Raw genomic sequence first — 18,041 nt, 5'->3', positions numbered from 1 at the left:
CTAACCAGGCTTTAGACTCAAGAAGCTTAGCTCGAGAGTCTGTGCTCTTGGCCGCTTCTCTATTCTGCTTCTAGCTATGAAAGATGTAGAGTGCTGCTTCTGGCCTCTGGTTGCCTGGGGTTACCCTTTTAATGTGGACATCATACTGAGTCAACTTGCTTTCTTATGTATAACATGGGTATAATCCTCACAGGGCTGTGTGTAGGCCAAGTACCTGTGACAGGTTGTTGTATGTGATTAATTACAGCTGATTGATTACTCTTAGCTTTCGAATCCAGCAGCAGGTTCCTGGCCTGCATGTTAATTGGAACTCAAGGCCATCTTGAATAAGGCCTTAGTTCACTCTGGGACTTTGTCTCCTCCGGGTTGTAAGTGAATTGAGAGAACCCTGACCAGGGTCTAGGATCACAGTATCTTCTGGAGCAGATTCAGAAGTATCCCTCCACACAGGAGAATTCTCAAATCAAGAGGGTATCTCCAATGACATTCCTCCACCCGCCTCCGTATATCTAACCCTTAACATCTTTCCAGGTACCTCTCCAATTTCCCAGTCTTTGGGGACCAAATTACTGCCAATTAATTTCAAACTCAGAGATATTCAAAAGAATCAGAAACATATCGAAAACTTTACTAGAAATATAGAGAAAATATATAACTGCCTCAGAGACTTCCCCTCCCTCCCGGATGGTTGGAGAGACAAACAGATGGAGCTTCTAAGTCCGATGGGGCCGCTCTCGATCCCCTTCCTCCTCCTCCAGGAGCAAGGCATCCAGCTCCTGCAGTCGCTGCTGCAGCAGGGGTCCTACATCTGGGTTGGGGGCCAGGTTGGGAGTAAGGGTCCGGCCAGCTGCAGCCCGGGCCCCACGAGATGGCCGCCGGGATCGAGGAAGGCTGCTGTCCCGAAATTCTACAGTTCGCCGGAGCTTCCTCGAGCTAGTGAAAATCAGAGTCCCATTGCGCTCCCGGGGTTCCTCGAAGATGGTCTCAAAAGTCCTGGACCAGGCAGGGAGGAGTGCTGGTTACCAGCATGCCCCCTGGTTCCAGGCTTCCCTCTGTCACCCCTAAGCCTTCAAGTTTCTCACCTCCTGGTTGTAGGTGACTGGTAATTCTTGTTGGTATAAATTTCTTCCAAGCTGAACTCCTTCTTGTTCAACCTGTGAGCGAAAAGCAGAGGCCACTGAGAAACCTGTGGCTAGTAGGCCTGGAGAAGGGATAAGCAAGGCCTGGCCTTTATTTCAGTTTCCAGGACATGCCAGGAGCCCAGAGTGCTGCCTGAGGCAGATAGATGGTTCTAAGCACAAACCACATCCAGACCAAAGTGACTCCTCCAAGCTGGACTGTGCTCCAGGAGGAGAGGAGACAAAGCTACACTCAGGGGATCTGAACTTACACCTGTTCGACCAAGGCAGCTCCATGCACAATGAGCCTCTCACCTGATTGGTCGAGGCAGCCCCATCGGTGTCAGGTTTAGTTGAGAACGGGCTGGTGTCCTACGTATTCGGAATCGAGAAACCTTTCCCATGGTCTGCAAAAAATGGGGCAGAGGGTAAAACTGCAGCATGGGCTTAACTCCCACTTGTCTCCTCCCCATCATCTGCACTCCTACCTTGGTCTCAGGGTCTGAAAGCTCCTGGTCCTCTGAGGCCCTTGGCTCCTTCCTCTTGGTTGAGCTCAACCTACAGAGAAGGTCAAGGCTCAGGGCGAAACAACATCCATAGCAACATCCCCATCTGGACACTAGGGAAGGAGGCTGGGTCCAGACTGCAGCCAGAACTTTAATAAGGAGGGTTTATTGAGAGCACTACCTGGGTTGTGCAGGTTCAGAGAAGGAAGAAGTGGATGCAGTAGACGAGCAAGATGTGACGAGGGGAGGAGAGCCTCCCACTCCTCCAAGAGGGAACACCTCTTTCCGGAGACAGGGTCGAGGAGGTGGCGGGGCTTGGGCCATCTCTCCACCACCTACAGTGTGCCGCCGTGGCCGTGACCAGCTTGGGTGGGGTGGAGCAGGGGGCCAGCTGCAGGTATCTGGGCCAGGGGGCCCCAGATCAGGGCAGGAGTGACTTCGGCCCAGAGAGGGCTTAGGGAGAGGTGCTGGGGGATTGCGGTCTTGGACCCGCCATTGGCGAATAGGGGGCCGGGGACTGACAGTTGCAGTGCCCTTGGCAGCCCCAGACTGCTCAGCCTCTGAGATGGCAATCTTCAACTCCAACTTCATGGGGGGTGATGGAGGTGGGGGCTGTGGGACTTTGTTGGGTGTGAGGAAGATGTCGGCAAAGCTCTCCAGCTTGGAGCGGACGGAATGGAAGAGGGGGGCCAAGCCCCAGGGACTGAGGCGGGGGCGTAAAAGGCTGGACGGCGGTGGGGTCGATGGGGGCTCCAGAACTGGATCTGGGGCTGAGGAAAGGAGAGGGTCAGGTGGGTATTCCTCAGCTGCGAGTGTTTAAGTCCTACTTCAGTAGCCTTAGCCCCGTCCCCAAACACTAATCTTTGCCCACAGAATAAGCCCACCCTTAAAATACCAAGCCCTAAATTTAGAAGTTAAACTTCAGAGGCCTCTGAAGTCTCAACCCCATCTTTACACACCAATTTCTTCCCTGGGAGGGGGTTAAGCCCCATCACCAGCTCTGCACCTGACACTTCTAAGCTCAGCTAGGGTTTTCCAGAACCCCACGTCTCATCTGTCTGAGTCCTTACCTGGTGGTGGGCTCTCCAGAGGGTCTGCAGACAGAGCAGATGGCTGGAATGGGGGTTCCAGGTCCCTGGACGGAGGCTTTGGTTGGTGAACCATCATCATGGGCTCAGCTCTGGGGTGAAGGGGCAAGTTAAAGGCTGAGGAACTTCCAGATTCAGATCCTACCTGAGCCAGCACCTCCCTTGTCTCTTAAGGCTACTGAAGGTGCTACAAGGAATGGCTGGACAAGTAAATTCTGATGCCCCTAGCTCTGGCTGCCTGGATAATGGCTGTTGCCTGGACATTTTGATAATCCCTTCCCCAGCCCTCTCACCTTCTTGCTGGGATGATGAAGTTGGAAGTCTCATCAGCAAAGCCCTAGATATAAACAGGGGATGTTTGTGGGGAGGCAGGGAAGCCCCCTGTGGCCTCCTTAGCTCCCCACAGCCTGACACTCTCAGTCTCCAGATGTCTGCCTAGGTTCACACTAAAGACTTTTTCATCTAGGTCTTTGCTCAGGTGGTGTCTTCCACCTAAAACAGTGTCCTCCTTGCTCTGAGCAAAATCCATCCCAGATTCAGCCCTCCTACCCATCTTCTATCCCCACTGGAGTGCCTGTCCCCAGCTGAACCCCTGACATCTTTCCCTGATGTTCCCATACCTCAGCTGGGGCTCTGGAGCTGGCAATGTCTTCTAGCATCACCACCAGAGTGGGCTGGGGGGTCTGGGCCACCTTTTGTGAAGGGCCTTCCTTTGAGCCAGGCGTTGTCCTTGATCGCCGCCTCAGTGTGGAAGGGGGCCGATGGACACGGCTCAAGGGCTCTCGGCATAAGTGCAGTGGGTCAGGAGGCCTAGAGAAGGGACAGGAAGATCAGTGGGGCTCAGCTATGTTCCCAGCTTACCCCTGTTCCTGCCATGCTCACCTAGCCTGTGAGGCAGGTGACTGGCTGTGGACAGAATCCTGATGGTTGCTGTGGTGCCGAGGGGTGGAGATCTCCTTTTGGGGTACCAGGGGGACCTAGGAGAAGAGAAGGTGTCAAGAGTAAAGTGATAGAATGGGGTTGAACTGGACATGGTCTCCTGTGCCTAACAGTGCCCTATGCCACAAAAATGACAGAAATTGTGGTTAGAATTCATTCAAGATCCCCAAAGAAGTCAATTGAACTGAACTAAAGCCAGATACTATGGTGTTCTGAGCTGCTGGTGTGGGACCTGTGAAATGTCACCCAGGCATTTGTAAAAATCAAAAGGAGAGGGTGACCTGGAGTGAGTCACTGCCCTCTTTGGGGCCTCAGTTTTTCTACTCTGTGCAATGGAGCCAAACACCTCAGCCTCCTTCTCAAGGGCTGCCTAGTTAGGCTGGGAAGAAAGCAGAAGGGTTTCTCATACTTAAGAGCTGTAGGGATGTGGTTTCAGCCCAACAGAGTTGGAAGTGGGGAATGGGCACCTGAAGCTCTGTCCAATTCCAAGTTGGAATAAGTGAGAGGCAAGCAAAACTCTAGCATTAGGGAGGCTGCCTGACGGACGAGTGTGAGAATGAGTTGTCTCAGTTATTCACTACTAATTTTGTCTGATTTTAGTCCTGAGGGGACCTGAGGGAGAAGGGGGCCTCTCAGTTCAAGGGGCTCACCATGTGGGCAGCCATGACATCTTCCAGGACCACGGCCAGGACCCGCCGAGAGGCTTTTTCCAAGGGCGAAGGGGCCCCAAGGGACTGCAGCCTCGGCCGTTTCGGGCTCCTGGCTCCCCATAATGCTCGAGCCAGGGGCTGGCGGCACAGATGCTGCCGGCCAGACGGGCTGGAGAATGAGAGAAGCAGAGGACGGTTGCCTGAGCCTGTCGTTGGCTCTGTGGTTTCCCCGGTACCGCCGCCAGGCTCCCCGCTTCCCGGGTTCAAGACAGGCGGGCGGGGTGCGCTCTCACCTGGAGTCCCCGGGCAAGTCCATGGGGAAAGCGGCGGCTCCGGGGAGTCCCTGGGGGATCCCAGGCTCCAGCCTGGGTTGAGGGGGGAGCGGGGGAGCGGGGAGTAAGGGCCAGCCCCTCCCCTGGGGCTCCGCCCTTCATGGTCCGCCCGCGGCTCCCAGTAGCCCACTGGCCGGAGCCCTGGCGCGGAAAGGCTCCCCCTCCTGGCCGCCGGGAGCGGGTGTCTTCCCGGTGCCACCGCCGCGATCAGCGGATCACTCGCTCCCTGCCTGGGCCGCAAGAACCTGGATTGCACCGGCCCCAGTTCTCTCACGGCCCGAGCCTCTTGCGGCCTTTGTCCCTTCAGATTCCACCCTAAGATTTCCCAGGGATCAGCTGGGATCCCGGTCCTCCGAATCTCAGTTTCCGCTGGATCCCTCTGCAATCCTCATCCACTCCCAGCGAGTGGCCCAGGACTCCGAAGCATTATTTCCACATGCCGACGGTCCCCACCTCCCACCAGATCCCTACATGGGATCTCCACGTTAAGAATCCTACAGCGCGGTTCCTCCAATCAGACGCCGCGCGAGGATCCTCCTCTCCCTGTGAGCCTCGGCTCCGCAAAGCTCCACTTAGACAGAAGCGGCCCGAGCTTGAGCATCACGAACTCAGTCCGGATCCCCGGGGATCCACTGTGAAGCAGATACCCCCTTCACTCCAATCCCGGGAGGTCCCGCCCACAGACCCCCTCCCTCCGCCCTCCGCGGATCCCCGCCCAGCGCTCTCCCCAGCCCAGGACCAGATGGTTCAAAAGTTTCCTTCCCTCCCTCCTCCCGCCCTCTCTCCAGCCTCTCGGTGCCCTCCCCCGCGCGCCGCTCACCGCCGCCTCCCGCGGATCCCGGGTCTTCGACGGCTCCCACCTCCGTCTCCTTTAAAACTAGCCTTACCCAGCACTGCCCAACCGCCAAGGGCCTTCTTTTCGGAGCCGTTGAGCACCGCCCAATCGCCGGTCCCCGTCTTCCGGGGTAGTGAGAAACTAAGTGAAGCCGCCTGGTGGCCATCACCACTAAGGGCAATAAGCCAAATTGGGCAGCGCCGCCATTATAGTTGAGGGCAGAAAGCGCTGTCCTCGGTGAACCGAATTGGGCCGGACGATGTCATCTTCTCAGGCCAGTGCGTGGCCGAAGACTATGCCAACCTTCTTGAAACTTTGAGGCAACTGTCCTGAAGCTAGGGTCCCGCCACGTTTTTTAAGGGCGTCTTCCGGTTCTTTCGTTCTTAGGCCAATAAACGTGAACTGAGTGCTAACGATATGTGAAATTCCCTGTTTCCTAGAGAGGCCCCATTGAGGCCGGTTCCAGTACCAACCTCGGCTCCTGTGTTGCAGGGGAGGGTTTGGCAGGGGCCAGAGACTAGGACTGGTGCCGCCTTCGGCTCCTTTGCTCGTGCAGTGTCCTGGAAAGACTGGGCTGAACCACAGTGGGGAGAAGGTCGAGGCATTGACCTTCACTTCACCCGAGTATTGTGCACCTCTTCCTGGAGCAGAGGTTTCTGCGTCCCGCGAAGAGGGTTGGTTCAGTATAGAGGCGTCAGTGCTGGAGGCCACTAACCGCCTTGGCGTGTTCTGTGGGGTCCGGCCGCCTTCCTCTCTGTTCCAGGCTCCCGTGAGCCTTCTTTCAAGAGGGGCCTGGCTGATGGGGTGTGTAAATAGTCTTAAGTCGTAAGGGATCGGGGATGAAATACCGCTGTTTAGAGGGGCTGCATCATGGAACTTTTATAACAGGAGCCTGCTGTTTGTTGGAAGGTAGTGGACATGTACTGGCTTCTTGCACTGCGAAGGTGCCCTCAACGCCTAACCAAAGCCCATGCCTCCACTAGTTCTCCTTCCCCAGGATTCCCTGGTCCAAACTAGTACTTATTTTCTTGTTAGAACAGGAGAGCCTGAAGCCTAGAAGACTGGGTCTGAAATGAAGTTGCAGAGCGACTTAGCCAGCCCAGCATAATTATCTTATGGGACTGAGTGATAAGAGTAATGACACAGAAAGGATAATATGGAAAGAGCAGCAGGGGTAAGAGTTGGCATGGAAAGTGAAGACTCCCCACCTCTGTAACCAAAGATTCATCCAGATAGGTCTGTAAGGACTACAGCGACTTCCTTTGTGGTACAAGGCCTGCTGGGTCCTCTGGAAATCCATGAAACTTCTGGTGTGAGCAGGCAGCAGCTCTTGGAGCAAGTGGTGTTCTCCCTCCCCCTGGATCAGGGCTGGCTACCGGCACCTGAGGATGTTCCCTGTTGATGATGCTTCCAATTGTGAATGCTGGGAGATCCCTCTCAACTTTTGTGAGTTGAGGCCCCCTGTAGGCTCTCACTTTCCTGCTTAAACACACAAGTGTTTCCCAGACCCCAGGGCAATGAAAAGCTTTCAAAGGCAGCGCTTGCCTGATCAGTTTTGATTCTCTAAGTCTCCTGAAGAAATCAGTGCCCAGGGTAAAGGAGGTAACCTAAAGAAAGGGCCTGGCCCAGAATCTGGCAGAAAGGACCCAGCCCTATGACCCAAGCTGGGGGCACTGACGTTCATCAAATAGAGTAGGATAGACTGTGGTGTCTTGGCCCTCAGCCCAGACCAGCAATGACGAGCACTTATGCCCTCATGGTCTTGCCTCTGCCCTCTTTGTGACTACCATTTCAGCAACTCTTACCTTACCCACCACCTGCATACACATCCCAGGACACGGCCAATGTATGCTGATCCAGTAGCAAGAGGCCCCGCACAGCCTCCAGTGGGGCAGGTGATGTAATTGGCACATTAGTGTATTTATTCTTCAGAAACTCCAGACCCCTTTAGACTCTGGGTCTCTCACCTGCTTAACTGTTCCTGGCCTTATTGATCTTATCTGTAAAATGGGAATGGTAAACCCTGTCATGCCTTTCTCAAAATAGACTGAGATCAAGTGAAAAGGCACATCTGAATGTGCCTGATAAGTAACTTAAGTCTCAGGCTATAGGTAAAAAGAGGATGATTAAAAACTGCCTCTTTTTCAGAGTGCCCTATACCTTCTGGTCCTCAAGCCAGCTGCTCTGCTCAGTATCTTTCTCTGCAGAAGCCTCTAGTCTGAGATCTAGATTCACCATGGTGGACTGGATTGGTTTCTGGCTTCAGGGTATTGAGATGGGAGGCGTGGTCCGTTATAATCCTTTGCCAAGAACCAACCCTGAGAAGTGATAAGAAGTCTCGGGTTTGGGTTGCCGCTCTGGTTCACATCAGCCATTCACAAAATTTCAATGCCTGTGTGCCATGCTGTGGGAACAGACAAGTGCCTGATCCTGGGAGTCTGGAGTTTCTATCCCTGTATACAAGATTGCCATTGACTCTGCCACTTCCCTGAGCCTCAGCCTCCTCCACTTTGAAGTACTTAGTCCAGCCAGATGCCAGCACATTCCTGCCCTATTTAATTGCCCTGGTGAGGAGCCTTCAAGACCACCTCTAGGGTGGGGCTCTTCCACTGAGGTCAGCTACTTGAGCTACTGGGTAGAATTACTATTTATCTGAAGAAGCTAGTCCTGCCCATGGTCTAACTCCTTCTCTTCCCCAGTCTAAGAGAACCACCTGCCACCACTTCTATCTTTGTCCTTTCTGAGGTGGAGTAGGATAGGCAGGTGTCAAGTTTGGAGGAACCAAATGGTAAAGTGATAGGCTTTATGGTGAGGATGTCAAGGGACGGGAGAAGGTTGGGAGGACTGGAGAGAGAGCCAAGAAGGGTGAAGGGAGCTGCCTATTAATATCTGAAACAGTGGTATGTCACTGTGCCAGTTATTAGTTTATTACCTCTCAGAAAAAAATTCATTCTTTTTGCCTGCTCTGTGAAAACAGATCTGGGCCCTTTAAATATTTTTTTTCTTTGCCAGCTAGAATTGTATTAAGGTTTGTCAGTAGAGAGCTGCGGAGAGATTGCAGGAAGAAAGGGTTTTGCTTCCTGGTTTCCATGCAGCCTGTTGGCAGGCCGCTGTGCTGCATAGTGGCCAGCAACACCCAGTGGCCAGCAGCTCTCCCTGGTACACCCCTTGGACAGTTTTGTAGGGCAGTGCCTCTGGTGAGACACCTTACCATGAACAGTTTCCCCTGGCACCTTAGAGGGAAGATTTCCAGCAAGTTCCAGGGGATGGATTTCTAGCAAGCTCCACCAAAGTGGTACTCCACTGACTTCTGTGTTCTCTCCAAAAAGTCCTGGAACTCAACCCCCCTGGGGGGCACAGGCAGAGGCTCTTTCTTGGGTGCTGTATCTCCAGCTGAGGGCTAGTGGCTGCTCCTGTATCTGTGATTCCTGCAAACTTTAGAATTTACTTCTGACTATCTGTAGTGGGCAGAATTGTGTCCCTCTAAAAGATGTGCTCAAGTCCTAACCCCTAGTTCTGGTGACTGCGACCTTATTTGGAAACAGTCTTTGCAGATATAATCAATGAGGTCATGCTGGATTCAGGTGGGCCCCAATCCAGTGACTGGTGTCCTTGTAAGAAGGAAATTTGGACCCAGACACATGGAAAGGAGGCAATGTGCTGACACACAGGGAAACACACAGGAAGAATGCCTTGTAGCCACAAAGGCAGAGATTAGCGTGATGCATCTACAAACCAACGAATGCCAGAGGTTTCCAGCAACCACCAGAAGCTAGGAGAGGCAAGAAAAGATTCTACCTAGGGTCTCGAAGGGAGTGTGGTCCTGCTGATGCCTTGCTTTCAGATTTCTAGTCTCCAGAACTATGAAAGCATAGATTTGTATTGTCCTAATGCACTCAGTTTGTGGTAATTTGCCGTGGTGGCCCTAGGATACTAATACACAACCCAATCCCTTCTTTCTCCAATTCCCTTTTATAGTTGATAATTCTTTTACATAAATTTCTCCGTGTTCAAATTGCTATGTGGTTTCTCTCAACTGGACTCAGACTTATACCATCATCAACAAAAATACTAGTGTTTTACCACTAAAGTGCTAAATCTGAATCTCAAAAGTTCCTATTGCAGTTAGCATGCAGTTATTTCAGACAGTAGGCCATTTTTGAGAAAGGTTTAAAATCTTCATTGCATGTAAATTGGTACAGCCACTATGGAAAACAGTATGGAGGTTCCTTACAAAACTAAAAGTACAGTTACTATATGATCCAGCAATCCCACTCTTGGGCATATATGCAGAGAAAACTCTCATTCGGAAAGATACATGCACCCTAGTGTTCATAGCAGCACTATTTACAAAAGGCAAGACATGGAAGTAACCTATGTCTGTCGACAGATGACTGGATAAAGAAGATGTGGATAAAGAAGATATATATACATACACACACATACACTGGAATACTATTCAGTCATAGAAAAGAATAAAATAATGCCATTTGCAGCAACACAAATGAACCTAGAGATGATCATTCTAAGTGAAGTAAGTCAGAAAGAGAAAAACAAATACCGTATGATATCATTTACATGTGGAATCTAAAATATGACATAAATGAACTTGCTTATGAAACAGAAAGACTCATAGACATAGAAAACAAACTTACAGTTACCAAAGAGGAAAGGGATGGGAGAGGTATAAATTGGAAGTTTGGAATTAGCAGATACAAACTAAAGTATATAAAATAGATAAACAACAAGACCCTACTATATAGCACAGGGAACTATATTCAATATTCTGTAATGAACCATAATGGAAAAGAATAGGAAAAAAAGTACATGAACAACCAAATCACTTTGCTGTACATCAGACACTAACACAATATTGTAAATCAACTACACTTCAATTAAAAAAAAATTGAAGACATATTTCTTAAATGCATTTTGAATGCTCCCATCACACCTGAGAAAAAAATAAAAAATGAGAGCAGACAGTGTGTGTGAGGACAGCTGGCTCGACTGAAGTGGAAGAAGTTGGGCTGAGTAGCTGCCACGTTGTCTAAAGGTAATTCCTGGCATCCTCTGATTTCAGATGGAGGCCAGATCCAGATAGCACTCAGAGAACAAGTCCAGGTAGAGGATTCTGGAAATGACTGTACCTGATGTTATAGGTGGGGAAGGCAGAGAGACAGTAGTATCAGTGGCAGTGCTGGGAAGGGAGGTCCCTGACATACACAGAAAACAGATCCACCCAGCTATGACTTTCCCCCAGAGAAAGAGGCCTATACCTGGGAGGCAAGGGCCCTGGGTGATCAAGAAGGCTCTAAATATGGGATGATGTGTCTATTTATTTGTTCAACACATTTTTTGAACTTCAACCTCATGCCAGACACAAAAAAAGGCTATGGTGAGCCAAACAGTGTGCGTCCTCGTCTGTAGAGAGACAAGTAAACAGGTTGGTGTGTAGCGAGATAAATGCTCAACTCAGTTTATATACAGGTTCCCAAAAGAGCATGTAAACAGAGCCAGAGAAGACGTCTCAGAGACAATAATGAGTCATCTGAGAACTGAAGGAAAAGGGTTGGGGGGGAAACTGTGCAGGGGTCATCACAACCGTGCAAAGGACCAGAGGGCAAAACTCAGGAGGCTGCAAATAATCGGGGTGTCAGCCTCTTAGAACTAATGCATGCCTTTTAGAATATGCTGAATGCTCCTCTTACTATGATGAAATACACGAGTAGAGAAATAAACCCTCTATAGTCCTACTTTTTGAAAATCAGTATAACCCTTACTATCATTTAAAGGACAAATAAAGTCACTGATTTAAAAATAGGTAGGTATCCTCTACATAACTTAGAATAAAAATTACTACAGCCAACAATCTGAATGAATTTTAGAAGCAAAAGGAGTCAGGTATAAAAAAGTGTTTATATATATACTGATTCCATTTTTATTACACTCAAAAAGAGGCACAACTACTCTATCATGTTAGAAATTGGATTAGTGGTTATCTCTGGGAAGGGTAGTGACTGGAGGATGTATGAGGTGAGTCTAGGGTGTTGGAAATGTTTTGGTTTCTAGATCTGGGTACTGGTTGCGTGGGTGTATTCACTTTATGAAAATTCATTGAGCTTACACTTAAGATTTGTGCACTCTTGTGTATTAGATTCTTTAAATTTTAAAAGATAACGTATATCTCAATAGGTAAATGCTTGGGTAGGGCTTTGCTGAAGGATTTAGTGAAGCAGTATATGGAAATATGCTTGCACCTTCATATAGGATTTCTATGAATATGGCAGCTACATACTCAGGCTGTCAAGATGGGTTGTATTCATTCAAATTCAATTGTGGCCCTTCTGTGCGATGATTTTCCAAAATGGCCAACAATTCTTAGCAAAGTTTCAAACAACAAAATACAATCTTCCCTCAATTTATACAGGACTTTCTGAAAAACTCAGGATTAAAACTGTACTTGTAGGTTTGTGCTTGTATATACAATAAATTCAGGTTCTGTAATCAGATAATTACAAACCTGTTTTCACCTACATGAATGTCCATGGGGCATTTTGAAAATGGCGGAAGGCAAGGGACAGCTTTTCACTGAACAGGACTGTCTGGTACTGAGCAAGAAAATTGATATCTCTGGGTCCATCTGTTAAATGGAAGGATCCCTTATCTGTATTTATTAGAAATTGTTCATTCTCTCAGAAATTGACACATTGTAACTGACTACTTCAATTAAAAAAAACTGTCCATTCTCCCGCTTTGGAATGCAAGCTTTTTTTTTCACTCATAACTGTAAATGTCCTGTTTTAAGCTAATACAGATTTTTAAAAACTGAGGTATAGTTGATTTACAATGTTAATTTCTGGTGTACAGCAAGGTGATTCAGCTATACATATATACATATATTCTTTTCCATTATTACAGGATATTGAATAAAGTTCCCTGTGCTATACAGTAGGATCTTGTTGTTTACTATCTTATATATAGTAGTTTGTATCTGCTAATTCCAAACTCCTGATTTATCTGTCCCCACCCCCCCTTTTCCCTTTGGTAACCATAAGTTTTTTATATCTGTGAGTCTGTTTCATAAACAAGCTCATTTGTGTCATATTTTAGATTCCACATATAAGTGATATCATATGGTATTTGTTTTTCTCTTTCTGACTTACCTCACTCAGTATGATTATCTCTAGGTCCATCTATGCTGCTGAAAATGGCATGATTCATTCTTTTTTATGGCTGAGTAGTATGGAATGTAAGAGGAACTTCGCCTGTTTTTTCACAGATTTATCCTAAGCTACCAGGACATAATAGCCTCGGAACTGGCAGGGAAAAGCCATGAGCAGGAAGGATTTAGGTAATGGGATATCAGGTCTGATATGCTAGTAACAGGAGTGAAATGTAGTCGAATATTCAACTAAAATATCTAGAGAAAGTAACAAACTCTTGGCTCAACCACCATGTGAAAATATTCAGCAGCCAGTTACACATCCAGACCTAGAGGAAGATTTCTCAACCACAACACTATTAATATTTCGAGCCAGAGAATTCTTTGTTGTGAGGGGCTGTCCTGTGCCTTGTAGGATGTTCCGTGGAAGCATTGCTAGCCTCTACCCACTAGATGTCAGTAGCGCACAAACGTCCCTTCCCTGGGACCCTCCCTCCCCTTACCCTAACTCTTGACAACTAAAAAATGCCTGTAGACATTACTGAACGTCCCCAGGGGAAGGAGGCATCACCCCCGGCCCAGTTCGGGATCACTGGCCTAGAGGATGACAATCAAAACCAAGGGAAATAAGTTGGACGCCTGAACCTTAGGAAAATGTACTTTAAAAATGCGGAATGTAATAAAGAAGACAGAAAGAAGAACCAAAATACAAAACCAGCAAAACAAAAAGGGATTCAGAAGCCAATGGAAGAAAGTGGCAGAGTGGTTTAACGAGGAGGTTGGCAGGACTTGGAGAATTTTTTTTAGCCGAACAGTGGGACAAAAGCCTGGTCAGAGTGGATTTGTGTGTGCATGTGCACACAAATGTGTCCTAGGTGGGATAGGTGAGGAAAATAGATGCAGTCCACTGGCAATCAAGCAACTATAGACCAATAATATCAAAGGCAGTAGAAAAGGAGTCAAAGGAGAGGATGAGGATCCACGAAAAATGAGAAATGAGGGAGCAGTTGCACCCTACTGAGTTCTTCTATTGCTGGTTCCTTAACTTAGCGGTGTTAACATTGATGAGTCTTACTGGACTGAGCTTGAGCGCCATCATTTGGAAAGAAATGATCAGCCTCAAGGGGTTATTTTAAGGAATGTCTGTTGTGTACATTATACATATGATATGTCTTTACCTCTGGATAGTATTATCACAATTAAATTTATAAAAGAGCTCTATTTAATTGACTTGAAAGTAAGCACTTACAAATCAGAGATTTTTAAATAGAAACTAACCCAAATTAATTTCAAGTTCACATGATCTAGGAAATAATATTCAGCATTAAAGGTTAAGTTTGTTGGTTTGATTAATATAGACATGTCTTACTTTTATTGCATCCGGGTTAACTAAAAGTCAGATAAAGTCGTATTTTCTCTGGTATAAAAATTATCAGCAAGAAAAATAGTTTGGGATGATGGCTAACTTGGTCTGATGTCTCATGTTTTCACAGGTAATCTAAACATAATTGTAATTCAATAGATTTAAATAGAGTAAGAGCTTTTAGGTGAACTCTTTAAAAATTATTATGTTTTATGGTATGTCTATTTAAAAATAATTCTCCAGATTTTGTGTAACTTTAACTTTAGAGTTTTGCTAAGTTAAAAGATGGAAATTTATTAAATGTCTAGATTGCTCCCAAAGATACTGAAACATTAATCCCTAAACATAGGCTTTCTTTTCTAGAGAAACTAAACTATTTAGGTCTATTAATAAAAATTTTTGGTGCTGCACTGAAAATTTTTCTATAATAAAGCATGTTTTTACAAATCATAAAAAAGTTTCCAAATCTACAGAATGCTAATGTAAAAGATAGTTCATAACTGCATACTTGTTAGTTTTCAGTAGAAATTAAAGTTTTTAAAAGTTAAGAATTCTGATTAATGTCATTAAAACTATTAAAATTAATAAGGAAAATATCTTTGTATGAAAGGAAAAAGGTACAAGGAATGGAAAATGCATTTATCAAGGGAAAAAGAAGTAATTTTTGTCCTAGAAAGAAAGAAAAAGTATAAGACAAAAATCTAAAAAAATAAAAAAGAAAGTTATGGAATGTTTGTGGGAAAACCCTGAGAAGAATTTTGTGCATGGTCAAGACTGGCTAAGATTCAAAATTAACTGAGTAAATAAATATTGATCTGATTTTGATAACAGATTGTAAAGTTTCTTTACCTCCTTTTAAGTAGTCTGCTGTAACTTTCTGTATTTGCTTTTAAAACCTTTTATTATCATCCTGCTTGAATGAGTATTATTTCAGTGCCCTATGATCCTATTTCACCAAGTGTTTTAAAACCTGGTATCTTTGACAACTTTCCCCAAGTCAAATTCTAAATAAAGTTCTTTTGACCTCTAGCTAATTTTGGGGTGCTTCAAAGGGTCCCTGAAACACCCTAAAGAGAAATATTAATTAGATTTACTTGGTACATTAAACTACATGAGAAACATTGTCAGATAAGTGGTGATAAACCTTCTTAGGTGATATTGTATGGGTAAATGTCATTAATATAGATATTCTAAAAGTTATATGGAATCTTTAAAAACCTGATATGTGCTGGTATAATGTTATCAGTCATAGTTGTAGTTATTATTTTAAAATACTTTATGTCACAGAAATAACCAAGTTTCTTGTCAAGTGCATTGTAATCAGATCTTTAACCATGCCATTTTAAGTCTTTTGTCAAATATAGACAGAGATTGTTTTACTCTGATGCCTTTATAAAATGAAGATCTTCAAGAAGTTTCATAGAGAGCACTTTTGTCAAGGAAGATTTTTGAAGACTTTTAGATCATACTACTGAACTGGGTAAAAAATTACAAAAACAGGAAACCCGATGGCTTCATCTAGATCCACAGGAATTAATTACATGGGACTGAATGAACTGAGCAATGTGATTTATAATTGTACGATTTTTTGTCTAAAATATTGCTGGCTTTTAATCTTTGTTTTCCAGAAAATCTTTCCTCTTATGCTAACCATGACCCATAAAAAGTTGATAGAGTATATCTTAGTAAAGGAAGATGAAACATTTTTTTCCCTCTCTACCTCAACCCTCCAGAATTTGACTTCTCTAGCTGGCTCCTCTCTGGACTTGAGGGCTTCGTGTGACCAGATTACAACTAATTATACTAACTATTGTTTTAATTTGTTCTCTTTTTGTTGTTTTCAAATTGTTTATAGGGGTAAGTGTATAGCTCAGTGGTAGAGTTCGTATTTAGCATGCATGAGGTCCTGGGTTCAATCCCCAGCACCTCCTTTAAAAATAAATAAATCAGCCTAATTACTCCTCCCCCACAAAAAATCAAATTGTTTATGCTTTGTGCCCCTCTCTGCTGTACTATGACTGTATTAATGTTACTAGCTATATTACTTACATGCTGTGTATTTTAAAAGATTATTGCCTCTTTCAAAAAAAACTGTGCTCGCTTCGGCAGCACATATACTAAAAAAAAAAAAAAAGATTATTGCCTCTTTCATTACCCAATGTGTAGCCAGCACATCATGCTCCAACAAAATGGTGGCTAAACATCTTTATGGCAATTGATCATATATATAACTCTATATAAAATAATTGTAATAGTGTGACTCTAGGTATTGGAAGAAGCAACAAGGGACATTTTCTGGATCATAATAGACTAAGACAGATGATGCAGAGAATTTTAATCCAAAAATAGCATATTGGGTGGCCTAGCAACAAAATCTTCCTCTGACCTAGGAGTGAAAATTCCTAGTGCCATGGGACAAATTGTTCATGAAATGCCTCCCAAACCTTGGTCGAATTTATGACCATGAGGAAGCCCTGTAGAAAGGGAATGTTGCCTGCCATTCCGGTAAACGACGAAGTTGCCCACCATCAAGCCATCAGCCACTGCAGCCGCCCTGCCTCCGCAACCTCTTTCCAGACCCCAACCAAGGGTGTGCCATGAAAATTCAGGATGGGAAAATACAGGAAACATTCTGTGCTCCAGTTACTGGCTAGATAGTTAAGTTGCATATCTAAAGAACAATTTCAATGAGCTCAGACTCCTGCACCTACCCATACATATAAAAGCACTAAAATCATTAACTTGAGGTGTCTGTGTGTGTGAGATTAACAGTAATCGTTTCATGTCTGCCTCCCTCCGCCCCCCAGCAAAAACTGCTATATATCCTGGCTCCTCCCTTACCTCTTTGGTACAGTTCCTCAGAGCTAAATGAGAGGCTGCAGTTCTCAGTAAGGTCCCGGAATAAAACTTAACTAGAAACTTTTAGATTGTGCATTTTTCTTTAGTCGCCAAAACCTTTGTTCCTTCTTAGCAGTACCCCTCTGAGATTTTCCTCATCAGGAGAACCAGGATGATAATCATCACTTCACACAACGGTAGCAAAAAATAAATGAGAAATGTGTAATATGTTGGGCATGGTGCCTGCGCACAAGAAACACTAACGTTAATTCCCTTCCCCAAAGGGCAACAAGGAAGTTACCCACTATCGGAAGCGAAGGCTCCTCTGAGAAAGCCAGGAAAGGCAACTCAGGGAAATCTCAGCCCCGGGTTGGCCAGAGTGGCTCCGTCACTCGTATCTTTCCCACCCTCGGGTAGGCTGCGCCATCAGGAAACGAGACTGTTACTGATCCCAGGAAGGGTCTCCCCTTCCCGCCTGGAGACTCAGCAGCAGTCACCCAACACCGAGCGTCCAGCTTCCTGCCCTTCCACTTCCGTTGGCTTCGTTCAAACAGGCCGCTTTCGACCGCACCCAATTAGAATGCTCGATCTTCGGCCGCCGCCCAATGAGCGTGTGCAATGGGGGGAAAAAGGACGTGAAGCCCAATCGCAGCGCCATCACATTTGAGGGCAAAGAGGTTAGGAAGCCGGCATGGCGCTCGGGTCAATAAAATCGATAGCTGGAAGCTGCCTGTGTTTCAGGCAAAGGCGGTGCAGTAGCGGCGCCGCCATTTTCCCCGAAGGCATCTTCCGGTGCCTTTCACCCAAGTTGGGGCAGGAGTTTCCTGAATAACAGTGAAAGGCTTCCGTTAGCCCCGCAGGCGGCTGATTCTGGTTCCCTGTGGGCCTCCCCAGGCACGATTCGCCTGGGTCCGGCGGGGGCTCCCAAATCCCGGGGCCCGCCAGCACCCAGGGCTGAGACCGGGACTGGGAAGGCCGTGGCGCCGGCTTCTCGGGTCCAATGGCGCCGCCTTCGGCTCTGCTGCCCGCGCGGGGACCAGGAGAGGCCAGACCTGGCCGGAGAAGGGGAAGGAGGCCTAGGGCGGTGAAGTTCGCGGACGTGGCCGTGTACTTCTCCCCGGAGGAGTGGGAATGTCTACGGCCCGCGCAGAGGGCCCTGTACCGGGACGTGATGCAGGAGACCTACGGCCACCTGGGCGCGCTCGGTGAG

At 46.7% G+C, this 18,041-nt stretch overlaps 2 protein-coding genes across 4 annotated transcripts in view; one reads left to right on the top strand and one right to left on the bottom strand.

Moving 5' to 3' along the window:
• Positions 1-607: 607 nt before the first annotated feature.
• PRR14 (proline rich 14) overlaps positions 608-18,041 on the bottom strand; it is a 26,916-nt gene continuing 9,482 nt past the window's right edge. The window contains exons 1-12 of one of the 3 annotated variants that reach the window (XM_031687422.2): positions 5,454-6,161; positions 4,595-4,666; positions 4,302-4,470; positions 3,595-3,689; positions 3,333-3,522; positions 3,006-3,049; positions 2,695-2,804; positions 1,806-2,394; positions 1,607-1,676; positions 1,434-1,525; positions 1,083-1,154; positions 608-993 (exon numbers count right to left, since the gene is read on the bottom strand). In XM_031687422.2, the coding sequence (XP_031543282.2) occupies positions 714-993; positions 1,083-1,154; positions 1,434-1,525; positions 1,607-1,676; positions 1,806-2,394; positions 2,695-2,804; positions 3,006-3,049; positions 3,333-3,522; positions 3,595-3,689; positions 4,302-4,470; positions 4,595-4,617 (1,734 nt within the window). In that variant the 5' untranslated portion in view covers positions 4,618-4,666; positions 5,454-6,161 and the 3' untranslated portion in view covers positions 608-713. Of the gene's footprint in view, positions 994-1,082; positions 1,155-1,433; positions 1,526-1,606; positions 1,677-1,805; positions 2,395-2,694; positions 2,805-3,005; positions 3,050-3,332; positions 3,523-3,594; positions 3,690-4,301; positions 4,471-4,594; positions 4,667-5,453; positions 6,162-18,041 lie in introns of those variants that run through there. The other 2 variants (XM_015236888.3, XM_031687423.2) reach the window with 2 other exon arrangements.
• The window catches only part of LOC102528229 (uncharacterized), a 16,050-nt gene continuing 15,371 nt past the window's right edge, over positions 17,363-18,041 (top strand). Inside the window, exon 1 of the mRNA XM_072942149.1 lies at positions 17,363-18,036. Coding sequence (XP_072798250.1) covers positions 17,832-18,036 — 205 coding nt within the window. The 5' untranslated portion in view covers positions 17,363-17,831. The remainder of the gene's footprint in view (positions 18,037-18,041) is intronic.

This window comes from Vicugna pacos, chromosome 18 (assembly GCF_048564905.1).
Source record: "Vicugna pacos chromosome 18, VicPac4, whole genome shotgun sequence".
NCBI lineage: Eukaryota > Metazoa > Chordata > Mammalia > Artiodactyla > Camelidae > Vicugna > Vicugna pacos.
Note: the sequence above shows the minus strand (reverse complement) of the source record. Positions and strands in the feature narration are given on the sequence as shown.